This window comes from Enoplosus armatus, chromosome 8 (assembly GCF_043641665.1).
Source record: "Enoplosus armatus isolate fEnoArm2 chromosome 8, fEnoArm2.hap1, whole genome shotgun sequence".
Lineage (NCBI taxonomy): Eukaryota > Metazoa > Chordata > Actinopteri > Centrarchiformes > Enoplosidae > Enoplosus > Enoplosus armatus.
In genome coordinates this window covers 3,336,363-3,360,378 of record NC_092187.1, presented here as the reverse complement: position 1 = coordinate 3,360,378, position 24,016 = coordinate 3,336,363, and the positions used below count along the sequence as shown (strand labels likewise).

Genomic DNA, 24,016 nt, shown 5'->3' with positions numbered 1-24,016 from the left:
TTTTGCCTCTGTTACATTATCCAGCTCTGAAATGTAAATGAATCTAAACTTCCATTGCCTGGTTATTCCAGTCTGATGTTGTATCTGTTGGATCAAGTTCATTTATTTATTTCTTTGTGTTGAAATGTAAAAGTAGTACAGAAATATATAGAAAAGTGAATGGTGAAATGTGTCAGAGCCGGGGTAAAACTCAACAGCCTCTTGGCAGAAATGCAACATTCTCAAGTACAATTGGGGGAATAGGGGAATATAGGGGGAACAAACTCTCTGGCTTGTTTGTATTTCTTTGAACCAATCACAGTCGTCTTGGGTGGCGCTAAACCCGGGATGCAGCGACGGTGCTCTTGTAAAACACGCAAGATAGCGTGTTTTGCAATTCTGACTGAAATGGCTTATCCCAGCACCCTACATCTGGTGAGCCAGACTAGTCTCAAAGTGAGGCCGTCCTTAGAATTTCACACAGACCTGAGACCTGCAGCAGCGTGCGTCAGATCCAACCTGAGGGTGACTAGCAGTGACATTGATGTTATATGTTTTGAATGACATTAAAGTGTAACTGAATTCCCTGCAAAAAAAATCTTGTATTTGCTGACCTCCAGTGGTTTAAGTTTTCACCTCGATTCAGTGATGTACAGGTGGACTCCAGGACCCCGTGACCCGGGTGTTGGGTGCGGTGAGTAAACTTCTGACCACGCACAATGACCTCACCCTTCGGTGGATCTGGGTGTGGTCAGAGGCAAGACTTTAAACCGGAGAGGGCAGTGAAACACTGCTGTTCTGCCTGCTGTCAGGTTACTTTTTAAAGGGGCAGTCCAGTGATTCAGCATTGCACTTCCATAGAGTTGGGAGAGAATGTAGCAAAGGCCGAGATGTCGTGTCCTAGTGAGGGTCAAACTACATTTCCTATCATGCAACCTATTTCATAGACTTGTGGAAAAAAAAAAATCACCTTTATGCGTGAAATCAGTGGAGTTCCCCTTTGAGTTTCCGTGTGGTCGTTTTCTTTCTTTCGTCTTTTTTTCCCAGTTCATTTTTCAAAAGGCTTTGATTGTGAGCTGTTAATATTACATTATTAGCGTATCTGTATTGTACACTATGATGAATAACATCTACAACCTCGTCTGCAGTGTATATGTACATACACATATACTGTACATGTTTATTGTCAATGGATGCTGAGCATGTCCGTCTTTTCTACTTGAAACTGTACGATACTGTAAACAGGAGTGAAATAGTACCTTGGGCATATTTTGTGCGTGAGCTGTTTTGCATTTAAGGCCTTTTAGAGCAAAATAAATCGAGTTTGATGAATGCACATGCCTGCTCAGCGTGGGATTCTGAAAGGCTGATGTGTCAGCTGGGAGATGCTGTTCTCACTGTGCTGTAGGGATGAACGGTAATGTTATCACGTCTTTCCATCTTCCTTCTCCCCTTTCTTCTTCTTCTTCTTTCCCCCCCCCCTCTCTCCAGAAAGCAGAGAGACTTGCAGACAGATAAAGGAGATACTGATTTATTAGGAGTCAGAAACAGACAGGTGTTCGGTGATGATTTCTCTCTTCCTCTCCCTCTTCCCCTCACAATCTCTATCAGTGGTTGTGGCCCTGGGCAACTTCTAACTTTTATTTCATCTCCTCCTCTCCTCCTCCTCACTCTTTCTTCACCCTTTTCTGCACTCTCTCCTCCCTCTGTCTCTCTTATTTCACCTTTGTCATCCATATTATTTTTTTTTTTAATATACGCTGCCTTCCTCCCTCCCTCTCCCTCCCTCTCTCTCTCAGCCACATTCATCTCCAGATTGTTATGATTGCAGTGCGTTCCTCTGCCATGGCCTGCAGGAAGAGTGAGTTAGTACATGTCAGCGAGCACAGGTATGCACTGTGGACACCGGCTGGCTCACTCACCGACTGCCGGAGTGTGGAAGGAGACGCTTGCATGCATGGGCTGCAAGACAAAGTTCCTAAATCAGCCGCAAGGTTACGATGCTGCAAGCTACACGCTGCAACATGGCAAGTGAAGGAGACTGAAAAAAGCAAAATGCCCAAAAACATACTTTTAAATACGTCTTTAATTTGCATTTCTGATTAGGCTGATTCATTTCTGTGATGTGAAGCTGTAGAGCTGGCTCCATATCACCATATTAACAAGAATATGTTTGCAACATTATATCACAGTATGTAGAATATGTGCAAAATACACATACACATAATCAAACTGACGCTCAATGCAATTAAATATTACATTTTTATGCATTACGCCATGATCGTTTCATCAGGAGATCCCAAAGTTTCCAGAGAGACCGAAGATGTCTGGTTTAATTTTTCGGGGGAATGTGTATACAATGCTGCAAAAGACATCTGGAATGCTTCCATTTGATGGTGCGGCAATAAATCTGAAACTTCCACCTCTTTAGCTAATACAGAATATTCATGGTACTGTCTGACAGTCCCAATCAAGGGGATGATTCCAACATGGAAGCTGCCTTCATTTATTTATTCATCCGCTGAACAACAAATTAAAATACACAACACTGACACTATTTACACATCCAGCAGAAACACAGAGCAACACTAGCAGCCATTGGCCAACTGGGCTTTTTGTAAATTGCAGGCCAGAAAAGCAAGACAAAGAGCTAAAAGAGGCTAAAATGCTTGATAGAGCTGAGAGAAACCGCAGAGTCGGATGATAATTCTCTGTGGGTTCATCACTTTCACATTACACAGTCATTTTGAACATTGTTAATATGAATTATTGATTAGTGCGGCTTTAAAGCTCCTGTGGAAATAAATGAAAAAATGCTACAGGTTAAGACAGTTTTAAAAAAAAAATTTTTTCCCTCAGTGAGAACGGTGATACAAAAGGAGAATCACAAACAACTCTCGAGCCTTTGGCGACCTGTTTTCCTCAAACAAAAAGGGGGACAATTAGACATCCACCACTGCTGAGTAAGCTAGTGTCCCGGGGTAACCTAACCCCCCTCCACCACCACCACCACCACCACCCACCACCATTCTTTTCATGTTTGATTAGTGAACATAGCTGATACAGAAGCAAGCGGGGAGCACTGAAAGACATGAGAGAGTTCAAGCATGCCGTCGCAGCGTCTTTCTGTCACCAACTCGCAGTGTGACGTGTAGTAGAAAGCTGCAGCGGGCGCACACACACACACACACACACACACACAACAGACACAGGCATCTCTGTGGGTCTGTGCGCACAGTGATGCAAATGCACACGTGCACAAAGACCGACGTGCACTTTTGCATGCAAGAATTAGCGCTTGTTTTGAATTTGAATGTGTAAATGCACGCTTTACACATTCAAATAACACAGCACATGAACACACACACAAGTATGCATGGCGTATGTGTATTACTTTGCTGATAAAGTAGACCCCCACCACCATCACATAGACACACACTGGCACATTTCTTATTTTTACTGTACGCACTCCCACTGAGGAGCAACATTTTTCTCTCCAGGTCTGTCTGCTCGCTTCTCTCTCTGTGTCTCAAAGCAGGTGCTGAAATGAGACACTAAATAACTATTAGAGTTAGAGGAAGGGCAAAAGAGGGGGAGGAGAGTGAGAGAGCACTTCCCCAACAGTAGCAGAGAGAGAGAGAGGGAGGGAGGGAGGGAAAAGGAGTGAGAGGAAAGGGAGAGCAGAGGAGCTTAGAGAGGGGATCTGCATTGTAAGTAGCTCTGAGAGCTGCAAGTGGTGGCTGTTTTTCAACCTGTTTTTGTTTTCCTTAGGAGGCAGAGAAGAAGAAGAAGAAGGAGAAAGAGAAGAACCAGGCAGAAGAGCAGAGATTTGAAAAGTCTGAGCCGCGTTATAAAAAAAACAAAGGTGAGGGAGGAGAAGGAAAGGAAAGAAGCCGGGAGGAACACAAGGCAGCAATGGATAGCAGAGTGGCTCAGCCTGACCCTGGGATGGCCTGGATTCACACACTGCTGTTGGCCACCGTCCAGCACACACACTAGGCTGCTAACACCAATGAGGTACAGTACTGGAAAACAGCAACAATGACTCTTTCTCACACACACACACACACAGAATATTTTTTTTTTTTTATCAAAGCAGAGAAATACATTCACGTTCCATGTTCGTGTCAATACCTTGCCAGCTTTTGCCAAGTTGGAGAGTTTAGCTGCCGGGAGTGAAAGTTGAGCTGTGGGATTTGCCTGAGTGTGCAGGCTCCTGCTTTGTGTGCTGCACTTGGGAGGAAGCTGTGCTGTGCAGCTTGTCAGGTGCATTGCATTTATCTGACAGCGTATATGCTCGGAAGACAAAGGTAGATATTGTCTCCATGTGGGATTCAGGAAACAACAGCGACTGTGGGATGGACTATCAGGTGACAAACACAGGCCTCTTTGCCTGGATGTTGTGTCTCCACTGACAAAACCAGCGGTTTCAATACATTCTTTCAACATATGCATGTGCGTTACAGTGGAATACATGATTAAATGTGACATAAGTTTGACAGTTTTATCCTGCGACAAAAAAGTTGCCAAATATCCAGCACAATTAGATGCGTGAATGCTGCCAGTGGGCTCGTTAGCTTCCCTATTCATGTATTCTTTTGGAAGAAGTAGCTGCTTGCATCAATAATGTTTCCAGCAGCTCCCTAGGCAGGGCAAAGTGAGGTGAAGATCTGAATGCGATGGTTACAGTGCAGCAGTGAGTCGTTGCAGAGCGGGGCAGGTAAGTGCATGTCTCGAGTATGTTGGATGAGGGGTTGTTAAAAACTGTACATGGCTGAAACTTGGCGCCGCAGCTCACACAGTCTTCTCTGTTCTCCTGCGTGGGACATTTTAGCATAAGAGTCAAACACCTTCTCTGGCTTCAGGCGAAGAAAGAGCCTCGGGTTGTTAGCTGAGGAGTGTACGTGGATCTGTGTGTGTGTGTGTGTGTGTGTGTGTGTGTGTGTGTGTGTGGTTTGTTTGTTCACTCCTGTGGAGCCTCCAGCTGGTCAGTTGTTGACGCTGCCTCATGAGGGATAAACAACAATGCAATCATTACATTCAGCAGCCAGGTTATGATTTTTAATTCTGGGGTTAGCTGCTCCCTTTGTGTGACCCACATGTGAAACGGGTTACCACCTTCCAGACTTTTTTCTTAACACCTTCCAGGCTCCATCAGTGCGATGGCTGCCTTTTCTGTCTGCCCTCCCGATGACTAAGTGTGTTGTCATGTGAGTCGACAGCCGCAGCCGCTGTGTGTGTGTGTGTGTGTGTGTAGATAGTCTGGAGGTACGTATTTTGGCTGGAGCACAAATAGATAGCTGTGGGTGTTTTCTGGATTATCTGATTTACTACGGTATGTCTGACTTGAACGCACCACCTGCACGTTTGCTAGACGTGTACCAGCACAAAGCATAAATCAGGACCTTGAACTGTTTTACTGCACTTTATTACAGGCTGGAGATCCCCTGTACGATGCCAGACTCCTGATAACAATTTTTATTTTTTATTGTAAGAGTCATCACATTGGAAGAAAAGGAGATTTAGGATGACTGACATCCTTTAGCTGTGAGTGAGTTTCGAGCCTGTAAGCACACTCCTGTACATTTGATTTCCCTCTGCATGCCTGCTCAAATCACACACAGACCAGGCCCCTCCCTCTTCCCACTTCCTCCCACCCCCACAGCTGTATGTCTGGAGAGCACCTGCCCCATCACCTGCCACTCAGACAGAGGCTGTCTGAGCCTGTGTGTGTGTGTGTGTGTGTGTGTGTGTGTGTGTGTGTGTGTGCGCGCTGTGGGGAAGCAATCCAGAATGCCACACCTCACCCTCCATCTATCACATACCCCTCTCTCCTCCCACAGCTAACCCTGCATGCAAATGCTACCTGTGCTCCTTATGGTGCTTACATTCTCGTGCACACACACACACACACACACACACACACACACACACACATTCACACACTCAGCTGCTAACCTGAACGTGACTGCCTCTGCTCTGTGTTTTGCACTGACCTGTTTTCCTCAAAACCAGGCAAAAATCATTAGGCTCCATTGCAACCTGAAAGCAACCTGCCCTTTAAGCGTCAGTGACACTGATATTTTGAGGAGGCCCTGTCACTTTCCTAGCTTTTTGGGTCGTGGCCTAAATAGCAGCGGCCTTAATAGCCCATAATAGCAGCCCTTGTTCCCGCACGTGTATAGCCGGGCCTCTTTGTTTGTCTCCTGCCTCGGTTTAGTGGTCAATTTCAGAGGAATGAGCTTGCCGAGTCATCCTGGGAATGTGGAAAAGTGTCTCTGCGTGTCAGAGGGTCTCATCTGGGGGCCTCTGAAGTTGGACATGAACTTGTCTTCAAACCAGGACTGTAAAACAGACCACCTACTGGGTGAAAAACCTGTGCACTATATAATAATATAGTAATGTGATGGCTTTGACTTGTAAGTGGAAAAGCTGATTTTACTAAGTCAACCAGAGATCTCCTTTAAAAGCACAAACCCTTCACTTTTTTGGCAGCAGTGGACACAGTAGGCTCTGTCGTTTATTAGTTCATCTGTGCGTCACAGAAGATTTGGCCCGTGCATGAAGGCTCAAACTCGAGCCCAGAGGCCCCGGCTGTGTTGCTGAACACCTGTCTGGCACTGGAGCCCTCAGGTTATTTCACATTGTGACTTGGCCAATACGACGCGGTGTGTGTTTCGCATTTGTACTCGTGCGAGATAATATGTTTCTGGCTCAGGAGGCATTTCTTCTTCACTAAAATGTTTGGTTTTTTGGGCCTCTTTGCTCTTCTGAAAAAAAAAAAAACCCTCACACAAACCAGGTGTTGCTCTCAAGTGCAGCAGCAGCAACTGTTCTTTTTCAGCGTCTTCAGGGGCGTTTAGCTCTCTTTCGATTCATCGCTTTAATCCCGATGACACTGCTGGTATTCGGGAGTTTGGTTTTGAATAGTTTATGGCTTTAGCTCTGGGCTGAAGTGGAATCGTTTCTGGACGGTCAGCTCGTTAGGTGTGCTCCACTTTTACCTGATCACATTTCAAAACAACAAGCAGCCCAGTGGATGGCTTGTCCATACCTGTCCAGATAATAAAAGCAAGAAGTAGGGTGGGGGTGGGTGGGTGGGTTGAGGACAAACTGCTGGTGCTCAGCTGGGAAAAAGTGGAGCAGAGAGCCAGAAAACCGAGAGTAAGAGATTGCGAGCGAACACAGGAAGAGATGAATGCAAGAGATGCATCAGCAATTTGTTGTAAAGTAGGTCAGCCTCTTGAGAGCTCAGTGGCGAAGGATCAGATTGGAATCAAAGAGCTCCGATTGACAGTTTGAGTCCAGCAAACCCAGATTCCCCCTTTTCAATGAATTAAAAATAAAGCCTTAAATGAAACTACAGCAGATACATGAATGGCACACCTTCTTTTAATGTTTCATCACATTTACTACAAAGCTCGCAGTGCCGACATGATTGGCTGATCAACGGTAACTCTGAGAATGGATTACAGGATGAGGCTGGGCATTTCTGATTAGATAAACAACTTAAACATTTCAATGATGGTGACGTTTTATATATTTATATTTAATAGTTTCCCACAAAAAGACCAAAACCAAGCATTAGTCAGTTTTTCAATACTTTCCTACCTCCCTACCTTGTCTTCGACTCTCAGCCCCAAGCCCATTGGTTCCTACTGAAAAGGTAAATCTTTAAAAGTGTGTCACAAAAGTTTCATTTTTGATAAAGGCTAAATCATTTCCCAAAGAAAGCTGGGCGCTGTAGTTTTTAGCAAACATTACTCAAAAAGGAGTAAACAGTGCATTTGTCGTGGACTATTTTCAGCTGTGGAGTGATGCACATTTGACGCTTTTGTGAGTATTTACAACAGCAGGGTGGCGTGTGTTGACTGAAAATAAATGAGTGTGTGTGTTCATGGTAATCAAGGAACATGTCACCCAGCGCAACACTGTGGCTCACTGCTTTTGATAGTTTTTGGAAAACAGCGGAGCTCTATGGCACAGAGGAAGAAGCTATATCAGGCTTTAGATACACAGACAATACTTATTAAGGATCAATTCATTATTGGTTTTGGTTCTTTTTATGGGATTCATTGACCACAAGAAAAACATAGACAGTCGCTAGCCTTATCCAGTGAGTGTTAATCAAGCTTCTCTTCTTGGGTTTTGGACAGTTGGTCAGGCAAAAGAGGGAATTTGAGGACGTCAGCCCGGGCTCTGGGATATTGTGATGGATATATTTAACTGTTTTCTGACATTCTGCAGACGTGATTCATCAAAAGCATTTATTACACAGATTCATGGACAATGAAAATAACCATTAGCTGCTGCCTCATAAGTGTTGTTGTTAATTGCTGCGTGAAACATGTCGAGTTATTTGTAAAATGACTTTGTTGATGATGGAGTCAGGTGGGTGTTTGAACACACTGACCGAGGACCGTACCGTAAACCAAGAGTGTCTTCTTAATGTGTCGCCTTTAACTTTCCATATGAACGTGTAACCCTGCCAACACGTCCTCAATCAGCACTCCTTTTCTTAGAATCTCACCGCATACAGATAACCGTCGTCTGTCAGAAGGCACTGATTATGAGATTTACTGGATTTAGTGCGGGTTGGATCCTTGGCCCTCCATCGACTCGCTAGCTTTTGCGACTTATGACAAAAGCACCATAATTAGAGCAGGTTATTTCCATAAGTTTGTCAATAGTTCCTTTGTGTCTCTCTACTATCCTGGCCGTATGTCTACTGTGTGTCAGCTTATCTGACTGCAGTTGTTATGGTGGTAAGAGTGAAGCGGGGGGGGGAAGGGGAGGTTAAAGGTCCAAAAGTCTTGGCGTTTACGTGTGAGATGGTCGCCATTTTTTCGGGCTTTTAAATGAGAGATTGCTGTTTGTCCGTTTCTGTTAGCGGGGGTCCCGCTGGGTGAGGTGAGGTCAGGGAGGGCCTCTCCACGTCCTGTCGCTTTCAATCATAAGATAGGTCGCGTCCCAAACACACACTCCCATTCAGGTGTGCCTTGAATGTCATAGCTTTGTGTTATTATAAGCCAGGTTGTCAGTATGCATCTTCATAGTGTCTCAGAAGGTCGTGGGTAAGTTGCCTGAGGCTGTAGAGGAGGATTAGGAGGACCCACACCATGTGTAAACATTTGGGTAACCCCACCCCCACCCTCCTCCTCTGTAGCCTCTGGGGTGCTCACCTGTCTCAGTGGGTGGAGGGTAGAAGAGGAACGAATACCAAGAAACTCCCTGACCTGAATTCGCTCAACCGTTCTCACACCATTCAGGCGTCTGATCTTACAAAAAATGCAGATCAGTGCGTCACATTGACATCTGGTGTGCTTTCTCTGACTGGAATTCGAGTCTCGCTGAGGAGTTTGTTTTATAAAGAGTACGGTCTAGACATGCTCTATGTGAAAAGTGCCCTGAGATAACTCCTGTTATGATTTGGCGCTATGTAAATACAGTTGAATTGAATTGTTTTGATTGAGAGATGGAGCCCATTAAAATACCCGGAAGAAACCATCCAGGTGTCTTTGGTGTACGTCTGAAATGTTTCGTGCTTCACCATCAGCTTGGTCGAGGCAAAGGACTTGGCTTAATCAAGTCCTTCGACATCCACAAGAAGAAAGGGAAAGCATTTCAAGAAATGAAGTTCAAAAGGGTCAACTAACAATCATCTAAACAAGAAGCGGAGACACATTGGAGAGGCAGAATATCCAAAGCCGCGTCATTTATTGTCAGAGAACTGCCCGTCTCAAACAAGCACAAGAACTTATTGCATAATGTCTGAATTTTATCAGCAAGCCCCCAGTTGCCCTGAATTGTTTTTCCATAAAATAATTGGATGGAAGACCCGCACACATGCCTGCAAAAGATGTGGTGAAGATTTGAGGTTTGCATTTTAAAGCTATTTCAGTTCAACAGCAGCCTGAAACATGACAACACAGCCTGCTCCACCACTCAGTAAACACATATTTATATTATAACACATATTCACATATTACGTGCTGAAGTAAAAGTAGCACAAACACTAATCATTTCAAAAACACACATCCTTGATCACATTGCGCTGTTTAAACCTTGCAATTCCAGTTTAAAAGCGGGAAGTCCGGTCTACAGTCTCATCGCTATCCCTGTGTTGATAGGAAATGTTACAAAAACTGGTTTCTCAAAAAACCCAGCGAGCCTGGGAGGGGTGGTTTTTCCTAGAAGTGACGCTGAGTGATGTCATGTCTTGTCTCGGCAGACAATGCTGAGCTCTTTAGTCTACTGCTTGGCAATTAGTGGTCTGATGTGACCAAGTTAAACTGCGATCTCACAGACACACGTGAGCTGGTCGCACCACACTGCTAGGACACTCCAGTGTGTCTGACCAAACGCACCGGACACAAGCTGTGTGTGGGGGGGAAGGGACGGACGGTTTAAGTCCGATCGGGGTCAGGTAAGATAGAAGTTGGTTCAGATATTCATCGCCCACATTTTAACACTGCAAACAACCAAAGGTGTACTGCAACATCGTAGCAAAGCTCACAGTGTCCTGCAACTGAATAAAATGTCTCGTGGAGTTTGTTTCACCTCATACATTTAGCCTGACATCCTTTTCACGATTTCAGGTGGGGATTATTTTGTTTTGTTGTTATTGTTGTTTTGCTCTAACTGATCAGTAACAAGTGGCTCATCTCCTCTGTAGCACAAGTTGCTTGGAGCAGGACACATTTTTCTCATCTCACCCATGCTTGGCGCAAGTTTGTAGCATTTTTTTTCTGTTGCTTTCTTTCATGGATGCAGCTTCTCGTCTGACTCTAGATGATGATGATGATGATGTCCCCACTGTCTTAATCCAGCATACAAAGCTCTTATTGGCTCCGTCTGGAACCAGGTTACCTACACTGTACGTCACCACGTAAAGTACTGGAAAAATGACTGCTCGGGCATTTGTTGTTGACTTCAGAATCAGACCTTTCAGCGTTGCGTCAGGGGTCATCCATGGTTGAGCAGCTGAAAAGTAAGTGGGAAGGGTTTGAAGTTGTTGTTCCATATCACACATAAGAGCGGCCAGTTTTATCCTGGAAAACATCCACTGAGAATTCAGGCGGTTTGTTCCAGAGATCAGACCCAAAGTAATAAAAAGCCCCCTCACCAGATAGTTCAGGTACAGTTAGTCCCAATCTGAGGAGACATCGCAACTTCACAGGACTGTTTCATCCCCTGCTGGGACTAAACAATAAGGCTGGTGACTGGATATTTTTGTTATGCATGTCTCCATCTCTCAATACTTTTTAACTTTGTCTGTCTTTCTATGGCACTGAGCCCCAGAGACGAAAGAGATGTCACAAATATATAGTTTCATTCTTGAAAAAAAGACTTGATTATTTCAGTTTTTCCATTTCAATTTTCTTTTTTTCAGTTATTTAGTTTTTAGCAAAACGAACACAGGTATAAATATTGCATTTTTGGGGGTCTATTTTCAGCTGCAGATAAATACGCATACGGGGCTCTTGTGAGTATTTACAGCTGCAGGGCGGCGTATGTCGGAAATGACTTAAAATAAACTTTAAAGTTGATGGCCGGTTTGTCACTTTTCCATGGAATTTGTTGACAATAAGAAGAGAAAGAAGACTTTTTTTAAAGCAGGCTTTACCGGGTCCGTGGCCTTAGAAAACCACAACCTGATGACGTGAAAAGTGTACTTTGAAGTGTGAAGTGAGAATTGAGATTTCTAGACCAGCTGCCATGTTTTTAGTTGAAAGCTTTAGATGCAAAGGCCCCGATTTGTGATGTCATCTAGATCTAGGAAAGGTTGACGTTGATGTTTGAATGGCATGTTGGTGTCTAACTAAGAATTTCTTGGGACGCTTAGCGGCCGTAAAACGCCACATTCACACGCTGAATATTAGTTAGACTCTTATAAACCAGGCACAGACATATCATGGTCCTTTTCCTCTCTGAAACATTAAGCCTCTTCCATGCTGCCACTTAAAAGCAGCGATACCGTCACACTCCCTAACATTGGAAAAGTAAACAGTGTAGAAAGGTATTTCTTCACCTCCATGAACCACAAACAGCTCCAACAGTGAATCCATTTGTTTTAACACCGTCACAACTCCCCCCCCCGGCAAACATCAAACAAACCTTAATTATGCGATTACACCACATTTGGCTCTGTCATGGAGCTGAATCAGCATTGGATTTATGCTCATATTTAGGTGATACACTCCATGAAAGGATCATTCTGAGACCTTCAAGATGAAAAATATCCCAATTAAAAATGCTCCTCGTACGGCTGCTGGCATTAAAGGCATGCCAGAGTGCCATTCATTAACTGCTGTATGCAGACATGGCGTCTTAGAGCAGCCTAGTGAAATTACAGGGGGAAACACTGGCAGCAAAGTCCATAACAGTCACAAATAACACCCTGCTATGACAAGGGAAATTACACGTCTTTGGAATTGAAATTTTAATAGCGTGATATAATTGTATCAGCGTGAGGAATGTGCGCCACGTGTAATCGGATGCTTTCGTGTTTTGATAAATGTGGCGGTGAGGCTCATTGTCAGCTGGGATCTTTGAGGTTTCCTGATCAAATGAGCTGATAGCTAATTTCCTCCCGAGAGTCTGTTGATTTATGACGACTTGGCTGTTGGTGGAGGATTATGTGAGCATTCATTCATCAGGATGGCATTGACAAATCAAATCCGAAGATGAGATGATCGTGGAAACTGAAAGACAATGCACTCTAGACTGGGTCATGCTTCATGTGCAATCTCACATGACAGACTGCAGAGGTAAAGTTTGGTTAATGCTGTACATCTACAGCAGGATTACTGTATAACCAGCCAGTAATCACATCCAGACACCAATAAGCTTGTGTCATTATGCAGCAGTGGCCTGGATGTGTTTATATGGCTCAGTGGCTGCACCATATGAGTGGATCAGTATAAGCAGTTCCCACACCCTCTCAGGTGTCCTGTGCTCAGGGCAGCCTGGCCCAGGCACACAGATAAAGGCTGCCTTTGTCTGCAGCCGGGAACAGGTAACCATTTGTGTCTGCACTACTGTGTGTGTGTGTGTGTGTGTGTGTGTGTGTGTGTGTGTGTGTGTGTGTGTGTGTGTGTGTGTAAGAGGGAAGCAGAGAGAGAGATAGGACTCACTAGGCTGCCTACCGTTGCCGCAAGAACAGGTGTGGCTTTTCAACAGCCTCATAGTCGCAGCACATGTGCGCTCATAAAAAGAAAGGTAAACTATGATTTCCAGCGCAGGAAAACAAACACCATTGTAAACAGAGATAGACTTTCGGGAAAAGCACTATTTTGTGCTTTTATCCCCTCCTGAGACACCCCTGTGCTCATGTAAATTACAGGCGGACAGTTTAATGTCATACTACTTACTATAATGTAAAATATACGTAGCTCATAAAGATTTACAGTGTGTCATTGTGATAATTGAACTTTAAATCACAAATGCATGAATGGGAGGGTATAATTTCTCCAAATTATCCACGGCAAAGAGCCTGCAGTGTGTGTGTGTGTGTGTGTGTGTGGTTGTGAACAAATAGATAAAATGGAAAGAATGGAAAGATGACAAACTGAAGTGTGCTTTAAAATGCCAGCGCGCAGACTATAATCACTTCATTTCTAAGTGTAGTTTTCGGTGATAAAATTGTCCCACAATGCAACAGCTTACAAAACAAAGAAATCAATACATTACTCATTTCTATTATTTGAATGGTGAAATAACAAAATGATGTGGGCTTGTGACTGTGGAGAAATGTGAATGAATAGAAAATATAAAACCGATTTACCTCTCCAGCCCCCTGTGCATGCATATTAGACTGTGTGTGTGTGTGTGTGTGTGTGTGTGTGTGTGTCCTTTTACCTGGTCTTTAAGTCAGAAGTTGAGGATTACCTGTTCAGGAAGCAGGAGGGTGAGAAGAGACAGAGCTCCACAAGTGTGTGTTTTAACAGCCTGTCTGGGCTTTAACCGACGCTCAGTATTCAGCCTGACGAGGTGCCTGCCAGCCAACAACGACTGACAGGAAGCGAGACCAGCAACCAGAGTGATGGAATAGATCTCAGGTGAAAGGTGAGAGTGCTGAGGATGGGCTCTCTTCCTCTGTCTGTCTGTTGTGGTATTCTGTCTGGGGCTGGTGTGTGTGTGTGTGTGTGTGTGTGTGTGTGTGTGTGTGTGTGTGTGTGTGTGTGTGTGTGTGTGTGTGTGTGTGTGTGTGTGTGTTAGAGATGTTAAGTACAGGGGCTGAAGGCTGCGTGTAGAGAGGTCTTTAATTAGAGCAGGAAGACACGGCTCAGGAGACACACTACACCAGACTTAAGTGTGTGTGAGTGTGTGTCCGTGCATGTACGTGTGTTTGTGTGTGTGTGTGTGTGTGTGTGTGTGAAGACTGGGTTTGACTGGAAAACATCCTGCACGTGTCAATAGTTCCAGGGTCCATCTTGCTAATTCCAGGAGTGACTGCTCAGTGTGCGTGTGTGCGTGTGTGTGTGTGTGTGTGTGTGTGTGTAAACAATAAATGTCAGTCCTCCACCAACTCTATCCACTAAACACCCACAGACTGCCTGAATAGTTTATGAAACGTACCAAACACACTCTGTGGAATCCCCCGGCGACACACTAAGCCAAGTTGCTGACCGTGACTTGTGTCCAGTCAACCATATTCGGTTGCTGGATAAGTGGTTTGTTGTTGTTTTGGTTTAGAGTAACGTACCAGACTCCTCTTTGCTGTACAAAAGACGTGCTGCATCGACAGTTTGAGCCCATTCTCCTCACCTGCGCAGGTGGTTTGAGCGAGCAGATCTTAGATACATTCCTACCTGGATTTGATACATTTTTGCTCCAGCTGCTTATAATCTCTCTGCGATGAAGCTTTTGAAGTTTTTTTTTCATGCAATTAACATATTTAAGGTTAAATGTTATGGTTAAGGTTCGATTACATCATCTTAAATTCTTTATGCTTTGCCTGTCTTCGTTTTAATCGTGAATTGCCTACATCGATCATTTTTGCGCAGTCCCTTATAATAAGTTGTAATCAAGTAATAAACTGATACATTTAAATAGAAAAGCTTTATAAAAAGATCACGTGGACTTTAGCAGGGTTTTTTTAATAAAACATATTAGATAGTGATACTCTACCTCTTCTTCTTTTCCAGCTTCCATGTGTTCGTTCAGCCATGCTCCCTGGGTATGGATTCTCACCTTTTCCTGATTTCCAGCCCCACCTTCACGCATTTCACTGCCGAGGAGAGAGTCCCAGCATGTGGATCCCCGGCTCAGGAGAGTCCCAGGCTCTGAGCGAGGCCCAGGAGGACAGGCCTCTCCTCCACCCGTGCCACCACAAGCATGTCGCAGTGTGCCAGCAGGAAACACTGGCTTTTATTGAGCTACAACCGCCAGCGACTCCTAAATTAAACAGTCTCGGCTCTCCGAGGCCAACTGTTGTCCCAGACGCACGATGCACAACACACTCCCTGAATGGCCTCAGACACACACTGAATGAGCTGAATGAAATGCAGAACGGCTGCCACAGGACAGACGACGAACATGAAACGGCGTTGAATTTGAACTTTCATACACCCGCGGGTGCCGGTGAGCTTGAATGCCATAATGGCGCCAGGACTTCTTTGCAGGAGCAGACTGAAAAACCTCGTACTGTCACAACAGTGTGTCGTCCTCTCCACGCCGCTCTTAGCCTCCCTCTGTCGTTCCCTCTGTCCTCTCTATACACAAACAGAGACTCCTGGGAATCTCAGCTGCCCTGTTCCCCATCCTCACCTGAAGGTCCTGGGTTTCAGGGCCCAGACTCGTGCCTGCCGCAGAGGAGGACATCACAGGGGTCACTGAAAGAGAAGTCTATCCGTGAGTGTGCAGCTTTTTTCACTGTTAACTAAGCGGACACAACAAATTAGGCTTCCTCTCAATCTAATGAAGTTATTTTCTTCTTTCTTTCCAGGGCGAAAGATGCAGGTCTATTCCCCGGACAGCCCGAGCGATGACTCTCTCAGCAGCCCAATCCTGGACGCAGACTACATCTTCCCAGGACCTTTTGCATCTTTCCTGGAGGAGGACCTTAGTGGATTATCTGCCCTGGAGGCCCTTTCAAGTCCTTCATCCACAGACGGTGTTACAGATCTCCCAAACCTCAGTCACGATGATATTTTTAATCTACCTGCAGAACCACTGCGGATAATAGAGGACTCAATTCCAGGGGTGGGGGAAGACAGGAGGAGTGTAGAGACATCCAGTGCCATAGGGGGGAGCTTCTTGTCACGCAGCCGTCAAGGGGATCAAGAACGGCGGCGCTTCTCAGCTTCAGAACTGATATCTAGACTCCAGCTGTCTCAGAGGAAGAGCTCCTTCACCTTGAAGCTGGGGAAGTCGCTGTCTGCTCGGGTAGCCTCCCGGGACAGGCAGAGCTCCAACAGCCTCAGCCCCAACCCGGACTGTGAGTAGACAACAGAACCAACATCAGGGTGACATATCACTGAAAGGTAGTCCAGAAACCTAGGACCCAGACAATCAAGAGCAGTATGAAAACAAAAAAAACTAAACACCACATGAGATACAAAACAGGCTCAATGGCCTTTTCTATAGACCAGTGACAAATTAACTTTTAGGGTTAGGGTTAACAGCTTCAGTGCTCCTTGTCATAGATTCTTCAAATCTCTGAACTCTACTCGAGTGATGAAAAGGTATCCCTTGGTCCCGATAGCCTAATATTTGAGGCCATATAACTGCAGCGTCCACAGTTCCACAGGGAGACTTTTGTTGCATGTCACATCCCTCTCTTTCCTCATGTTTCCCGTCCAAGATGGCGGTGAAGTCCGCTGTCTAACATGTCACTCTTTGTTGTGCCCACGTGTACATTAGAGAGCGAGCTCAAAATCAAAAACTCAAAATCAGACTCGGAAACATAACTCAATGTCAAACCTCAACCATTTGCGCTGTTGTCTGAAAGAAAACCACAAATGATGTTGTTGTGGCACTGCCCTGTCTCCAGAGGGCATACGGTGGGTCAACATTTGGAGAAAGTGGATTCTCAAATCCTGTTGATATTTGAGAACACAATGCTTCACTTTAGTGCTGAAACACTGGTCAACAGTCAATGAATCGATTATTGGACTGGCCAACATTTTTCAGAATCAATTAATCATTTAAGTAAAATGCCAAGCATTTCCTGGTCCCAACTTCTCAAATGTGAGTATGAACTGCTTTCTCAGTTTTATGTACTTTTAAATTGAATATATTAGTGTTTTGGTCTGGTTTTGGTCAACCAAATAAGCAATTCGAAGACACTACCTTAATTGCGATGGGCATTCTTTCCACCATTTTACAGAAGTAACCATGTAACTAAGGAATTTATTGTATTAATTGAAACCATTATCAACAGAGTAATCGATAATGAAAACAATTATTGGGAGTTCAAAATGCTGACGATGTCATCGCAGTGTGACCGGGCTGGGTCCACCTTTGGTCCCTGTCATCTTCAGAATCCCAATCAGAAATACTTCATTGATCCCCGGGGGGGGGGGGGGGGGGGTACAAAGTTACACGCGCTCCCATTCAATTGTAGAAAAGTAGCATAAATAGATAAATAAATAAAATATATACATTTACAATATTTACATGAAAATAAAAAATAAGAATATATACAATAACACTGTATATATATGTGTGTGTGTGTGTGTGTATATATATATATATATATATATATATATATATATATATACACATATGTTCCTCCTTATTTCATGTCACCTCTCGTCTGAGGACTAACTAATGAAGGCTAAATGTCGAAAAGAAAGTATTTGTTCCCCTTAAAGGTACCATTGTATGTTTAGATATTTGGTAGATTGCTTAGGAAGGCACCAACTGTTGAGATCAAAGAGCCTTGAACAGCTGAGGAGGTGAAGAAGCTGTCCCTCCAGAGAGGTTCAAACTGAGAGTATCACCTCATGAATCTTTATTACCAATAGGTCTCTTGCTTCTTGCCCGGACCTCACACCTTACCTGAATCGGGGGTCTGAGGATAAAGGGTGTCACATGCTGTACAGATTGTAAAGCCCCTTGAGGCAAATTTGTGTATAAATAAAACTGACCTGACCTGACCGTCTGCTTTTTATGCTCTTTAGATAAGTCCAACTCCAAGCAACGCAGCTCAGGAGGTTCTAGTGATAGCGCCCCCCACAGTCCTGTAGGACCTGCACCTACTCTGCCCAGCAGTGACAATGGCATGCCTTTGCATCGGTGGAGCACAAAACTCGGGTAAATACAGGCTTGAAATATAATACAACACAAAAACTAAAGAGATGAAAGGACATGTGTTGATGTTGATTCACATTTTCTTCGCAGAATGCGAAAGAAATCCATCGAGGAGGACTTTAGCACACTTCCAACTGTTGCTAGTTCAAATCGCTTATCACGGTTTTTGCCCAGCTGTAAGTGTCCCTGAACTATTTGTTTCTTTAAACAGTTTAGCTATTGCACCTAATTAAAGGGAAACTTGGTTGCATTTTTCTGTAACATCCTTTTTCACTTTGGATATTTCCTGCAGCGATTCTGTACCAGGAGTACAGTGACGTCGCCATCAACAGAGAGATCCAGAGGCAGCAAGGGAAGGAGCCAGGCACAGAGGATGAGGGGCTCCGGGATGAGGAGTTAGACGGGACCCCGTCTCCTTCCAATCTGTCTCCATCCAGCTCCTTTCGCTCGTCACGGGGCTCTGCTTTTGCACTGTGGCAGGACATCCCTGATGTTCGAACCAGCGGCCAGCTCGACAACTTCAGCAACGAGGAAAGGAAATTACAAGAGGTGACTGAGACATTTCAGATTTGTGTAGTTGCCTTTGCTAGTTTCTCTGGCTGGCTGACATGCTGTGTCCTCCTCAACTCAGGCAAAGTTTGAGCTGGTGACGTCTGAGGCGTCGTACATTCGTAGCTTGACGATCGCAGTGGACCACTTCATGTTGTCGCAGGAGCTCGCCGAGTGTCTCGGAGCGCAGAATAAGCAGTGGCTCTTCTCCAAGCTGCCTGAAGTCAAAGATGTCAGTGAGAGGTGAAGTAATATGCTGCCGATATGCCTCTATTGCACTCAGGTCTCCATTTTGACATTTCAGTCATCATGTCTCCTTGTCTGAGCGTATTCTCTGCTCACTCCTAGGTTTCTTCAGGACCTTGAGCACCGGCTGGAGGAAGACATTCTGCGCTTTGACGTGTGCGACATCGTCCTGGAACACTGCCCAGCTCTGCGAAGGGTTTATTTACCTTATGTAACCAACCAGGCTTACCAGGAGCAGACATACCAACGCTTGCTGTGAGTAGCTGCTTTCACCACATGTATAACGTGCATACATGTAAATATATCTCGGCACTATCTCCGTGTGCACGCTCGTGTCTTTAGCGCATAAAGTCCAGTTGTTTTGGGCTGGATGTCCATAATTTCCTCTCGGGGTGTTCAGGTGTTATTTTACACCTGCATGACTTAACTTGCAGATGGTTCATCTAGAGAAAGAGCTCAACATTTTTTCTCAGGTTAAAAAGCACGCTGGAATTTACACCCACTTTCACTGTAAGTCATGAAAGTGTTTTCTTTAAATGGACTTCTCCTGTCCACTCAGGCACGAGAACCCTCGTTTCCCCGGCATCCTGGCTCGTCTGGAGGAGGACCCCATCTGCCAAAGACTTCCCCTGACCTCTTTTCTAATCCTCCCGTTTCAGAGGATCACACGGCTTAAAATGCTGGTGGAGGTACACGATTAAACATTCACTGCAGAATTCATGTTCACACTTGAAACCCAATTACATGAAACTTTAAATGGGGTAATATTGGGACCGGCTAAGCAGTTTGCCGCAGCATGTTTTTCTCCCCCAACAGAGCATAAAAAGAGTATTGTTTACTCTTTGGAATGTCTTCAAAAAAAAAAAAAACGTCTTTATTTTTCAGAATATCTTAAAGAGGACGACGCCGTGCTCCCGAGATGAGGACACCGCCACGAAAGCTTTCAATGAGCTAAAAAAGGTGGTGATTACATCTCTAACAGCCAGTGTTATCACTGGTGAAGCACAACAGTAATAACCATGTTGGTGTGTGTGTGTCTCCTTAGATCATCAAAGAATGCAACTCCAGTGTGCAGTCAATGAAGAGGATGGAGGAACTTATTCACCTCAATAAGAAAATCAATTTTGAGGGAAAGGTGACTGAAGTCTTTGTGAGCTGTTGATTGTTGATTGATTCCCTTTTTTGGTCTTCTTCATTGTTAATAGTTTGTGTTTGGTCTTTCTCTGTAGATCTTCCCTCTGATCTCTCAGTCTCGCTGGCTGGTGAAACACGGGGAACTCCTGGAAGTGGACACTCAGACCATGAGTATCTCTGGATCGAAGCTCAAGTTACCCACCAAGCCTGTGTACCTCCACCTGTTTAATGACTGTCTCCTGCTGTCCAGGAGGAAGGAGTGAGTGACATGCAGTCGCTACAGAGAGACCAGGAACTAGACCCCTCACAAACCCATTAGATGATTTGGACCTGGCACTAAAAAGAGGGTCTTCAAAAATCTGTTTTGTAATTTGTATTTTTTTTCTATCTATTTAATCTGTTCAATTATATTTTCTGTCAGTTTTTGCAACATGAAGGTGTAAATTGTGTTTCAATTTGGAAGGTCCATGTAGTCCAAAAGGACTGGGTTTGTAATAGAGAAGCAAGTAAACGCTTTGGAAGATGCCCTCTTGATTTTGCTAACACAGACTGCTGAAGCCTCATGTTACAACTTGGTGTTTTTGCCCTGTTCTGTCTTTTTTGCATTAGGAAGAGATCTCTTCACAGCCAATACTCTCTCAGTGTATATATGGCCTCTGAGTGTTGCATTAAAGGAATTAGTCAACATTTTGGGAAACACGCTTATTCACTTTCACATGAGTCACATGAGAAGATTGATACCACTCTCATTCTGCACGCTAAATGTAAAGCTGAAGTTTAAAGCTTAGCTTAGCTTAGCTTAGTTTAGCATAAAGACTGGACCAGAGGGAAACAGCTAACCAAAAAAAAAACAGCATCTTGAAATCTCACTAATGAACTTGAATTTTTTAGTGTGATTCAAATTTCAAATTTACTGGAAAACAACGTTTTTGCCTGAGCGTGGTAACTTCCTGCAGTGTCGTCATCACCGTGAAGTTGGCTAAACGCCTGCTGGCTCTAGCTTCATATGTGGTGTCCAGACATGAGAGTTGCATTTAGCTTTTCATTTAACTCTCAACAAGAAAGCATGTTTCCCAAAGTGTCAAACTATTCCTTAAAGATTGAACCTATCCTTTACAGCAACAATGTGTGGGATTTGGTAGTGTAAAAAAAAATGTATTAACTCATTTCTTACAAACATAAATGAATACCATCAGAATAATGTGAACGATGAAATGAATTAAACATGCGCTGTCTGCTGGTGATCGTGATAATAACGTGACCTGTTTTTTGCAGCCCGTGGAAGTTCATGGTGTTCGTACATGCCAAGATAGGAGAGCTCAAAGTGAAGGACCTCAGTCAGAAGCTGCAGGGCATCTCAGGCTTCATCTTCCACCTGCAGCTGTGTGAAGGCCAGCAGCTCAAACACCAGATCCTGCTCAAGTCACACACTGAGTGAGTTAACGGCACAGCGTCAACAAGAACTGGATGCTTTAGCAGACGGCGCGTAACTGCCCTTTTTTCATGTCTACCAAGGAGCGGGAAGCAGAGATGGATCACAGCGATGTTTCCATCTGATCCACGTGAAGACATCGAGCAGGCCAGCGAGAATGATGGTCAGTAAAGAGCTTTGGGCGCACTATGAATCAGTGTGAACCTCTTAATCCTCTCATTCATCTTGTCTTTTCCTCTTAGATATATCCCAGGTTCAGTGCATCAAAAGCTATCAGGCCCAAGAGCACGATGAGTTAACGCTGGAGAAGGCCGACATTCTTCATGCTAAGACCATTACAAGTGATGGTAAGAATTTGGATAAAGTCCTCTTTCAGATAAACTTGCATTCCAGCTTCAACCTGCAGCAAAGTGAATGTCAGCTTGTGGCCATAAAAAGTAAGGTCCGCGCTGCCCGAGCTTTAAACAAGCAGTGCATGATAATGTGCGGTGGTTTGTTTGATGTCTGAGGGATGCTGTCTTTCACCAGGCTGGGTGGAAGGCATCAGGCTGTCTGACGGGGAACGGGGCTGGTTCCCCAAAACCTACGTGGAGGAAATCACAAGTCGCAGCGCGCGCCTCCGCAACCTCCGGGAAAATATCCGCATCAAATGTGTCACACAGAAACTGGAGGGGGACGACTAACCATTTTTACTGCAACTTGTCGCCTGTCAAAGGTGCATAGTGGATCATTGTGTTAATTTTAGATTGATGTGGGACCTTTGTGTAGTACGCAGGTACTAGAACAAGCTGTTTTTTTCTTTGCATGGTTGCTAAACTGTGCGTTTTCCTTCAGCATGCTAGCAGTAAATACAGTTTTCAAATGAGAGCGCAAAGCTTTTTATGCTCCTTTATATTTTTTCAGGCTTTTATACGATCGGACTCCGTCGACAAAAGACATTTTTAACAGCTTTGCCACACTGAAGTTTCTCCATTTTCTTGGAGCAATGACTTCGTGCATGCTTTCTGTGAATGCATTTCATTACCATTTTAAAGCCTGAGAACGTTTTCTGTGGTAAGTGTGGTATACATGCATGCACATTTACCAGCACAGGTAGTAAATATAAACACATCCAAAGGCCAATTGTGTACATTTCTCGGTTCACGTCAGAGGAGAACAGCGGGACGAGGTCTGTCACTACATATTTCTGCCGTCACGTGGTCAGAATCCCTCGCTCGCCTGCCTTTTGCAGCTGAGCTCCGTGAGGTGCAGGAGATTCATTCATGTAGTATTACAACATCAGACAAACGCTTGAGGCACATCCGGCTGCTGAGCTGCATTAGTACACATCAGAGGCCTTTTATCTTTTGTCTTTGTTCACACCGAGTGCTGCTTTAACTTCAGAGGGCAGATGAGAAGTAGCTCCGTCGCGTCGTCCACGCATTCAACAAAAATGTACACGAGTTACGGGAAGAAATGAATGCCTGATGTGTTTTTTGTGTTTAGTCCATCCAATATCTGATGCGCTACAGTGCATCAGTGTGTTCATTTCCATCCATGTGCTGAAATACAAGGCCCTGCCTGTATATACTGTAAATGGTCTGTAACAATTTAGTGATAGATTATTTTTAAAGATGATTTCCACTATTCTTCTGTAACACAAATGAAGGACAGACTTTCCTCTTTACACGGCTGCACTCCACAAATACTTCTTTTCTGTTAGTGCCCTAATCTGATTAAAGGATTAGGCTGACTGTATTCTATATTTTTATTATTGTCAACAAAGCCCGTGAAAAGACCAAAACCATTCAGCAGTTATGATCCTCAGAGCTTATTCCTCTGTGCCATAGAGCTCCATTGTTGTCCAAAAACTATTAGAACACATTAATGTCACTAGAGCACCAAATGTGTATCAATCCACAGCTGAAAATAGTCCCCAACAAATGCACTATTTACTCCTGTTTGAGTAACGCTTGCTAAAAGCTACGACGCCCCGCTGTTTTATGGAATGGTTTGGCCTTTTTTAGAGATGAAATTATATATATTGTGACTCAAGGTTTATGTCTTCAGTAGGGTCGAGTTGGGCTTGGGGCTGAGTGCCGCAGACAAGGTAGGGAGGTTGTTGGTTTTTGTCTTTTCAGGGTATTTGAAAGGAAGAAAAATACAAAACAACACCAGCCTTGGCCTGTAAAAACCAGGAAATGGACACGTATCAAATTCACCTTGGGGATGCATTTACATTGAGCACCTGTGTGGTAAATGTACAAGTTTAGCTTTGCATGTACTAATTTTAAAACTTTGAGTCCCAGTTGACTAGACATTACTGTATTACACTAATCATACAAGATAAAATAATACCGTCATACACTAAGCACTGAATTACATTTAGGTCTACATCATCATCATCATCATCATCCACATCGCTCCCCTCATCAAGTG

General features: G+C 44.3%; 1 protein-coding gene across 1 annotated transcript; it reads left to right on the top strand.

Moving 5' to 3' along the window:
- Positions 1-3,895: 3,895 nt before the first annotated feature.
- arhgef19 (Rho guanine nucleotide exchange factor (GEF) 19) lies at positions 3,896-22,391 on the top strand. Its single transcript, XM_070910951.1, has 16 exons — positions 3,896-3,996; positions 15,129-15,834; positions 15,929-16,420; positions 18,108-18,240; positions 18,328-18,413; positions 18,530-18,786; positions 18,869-19,029; positions 19,135-19,287; positions 19,592-19,721; positions 19,918-19,992; positions 20,078-20,167; positions 20,262-20,425; positions 21,442-21,600; positions 21,682-21,761; positions 21,841-21,945; positions 22,127-22,391. The coding sequence occupies exons 2-16, from the start codon at positions 15,150-15,152 to the stop codon at positions 22,279-22,281; spliced, it is 2,925 nt and encodes a 974-aa protein (XP_070767052.1). The 5' UTR covers positions 3,896-3,996; positions 15,129-15,149; the 3' UTR covers positions 22,282-22,391.
- The last annotated feature ends 1,625 nt before the right edge of the window (positions 22,392-24,016 follow it).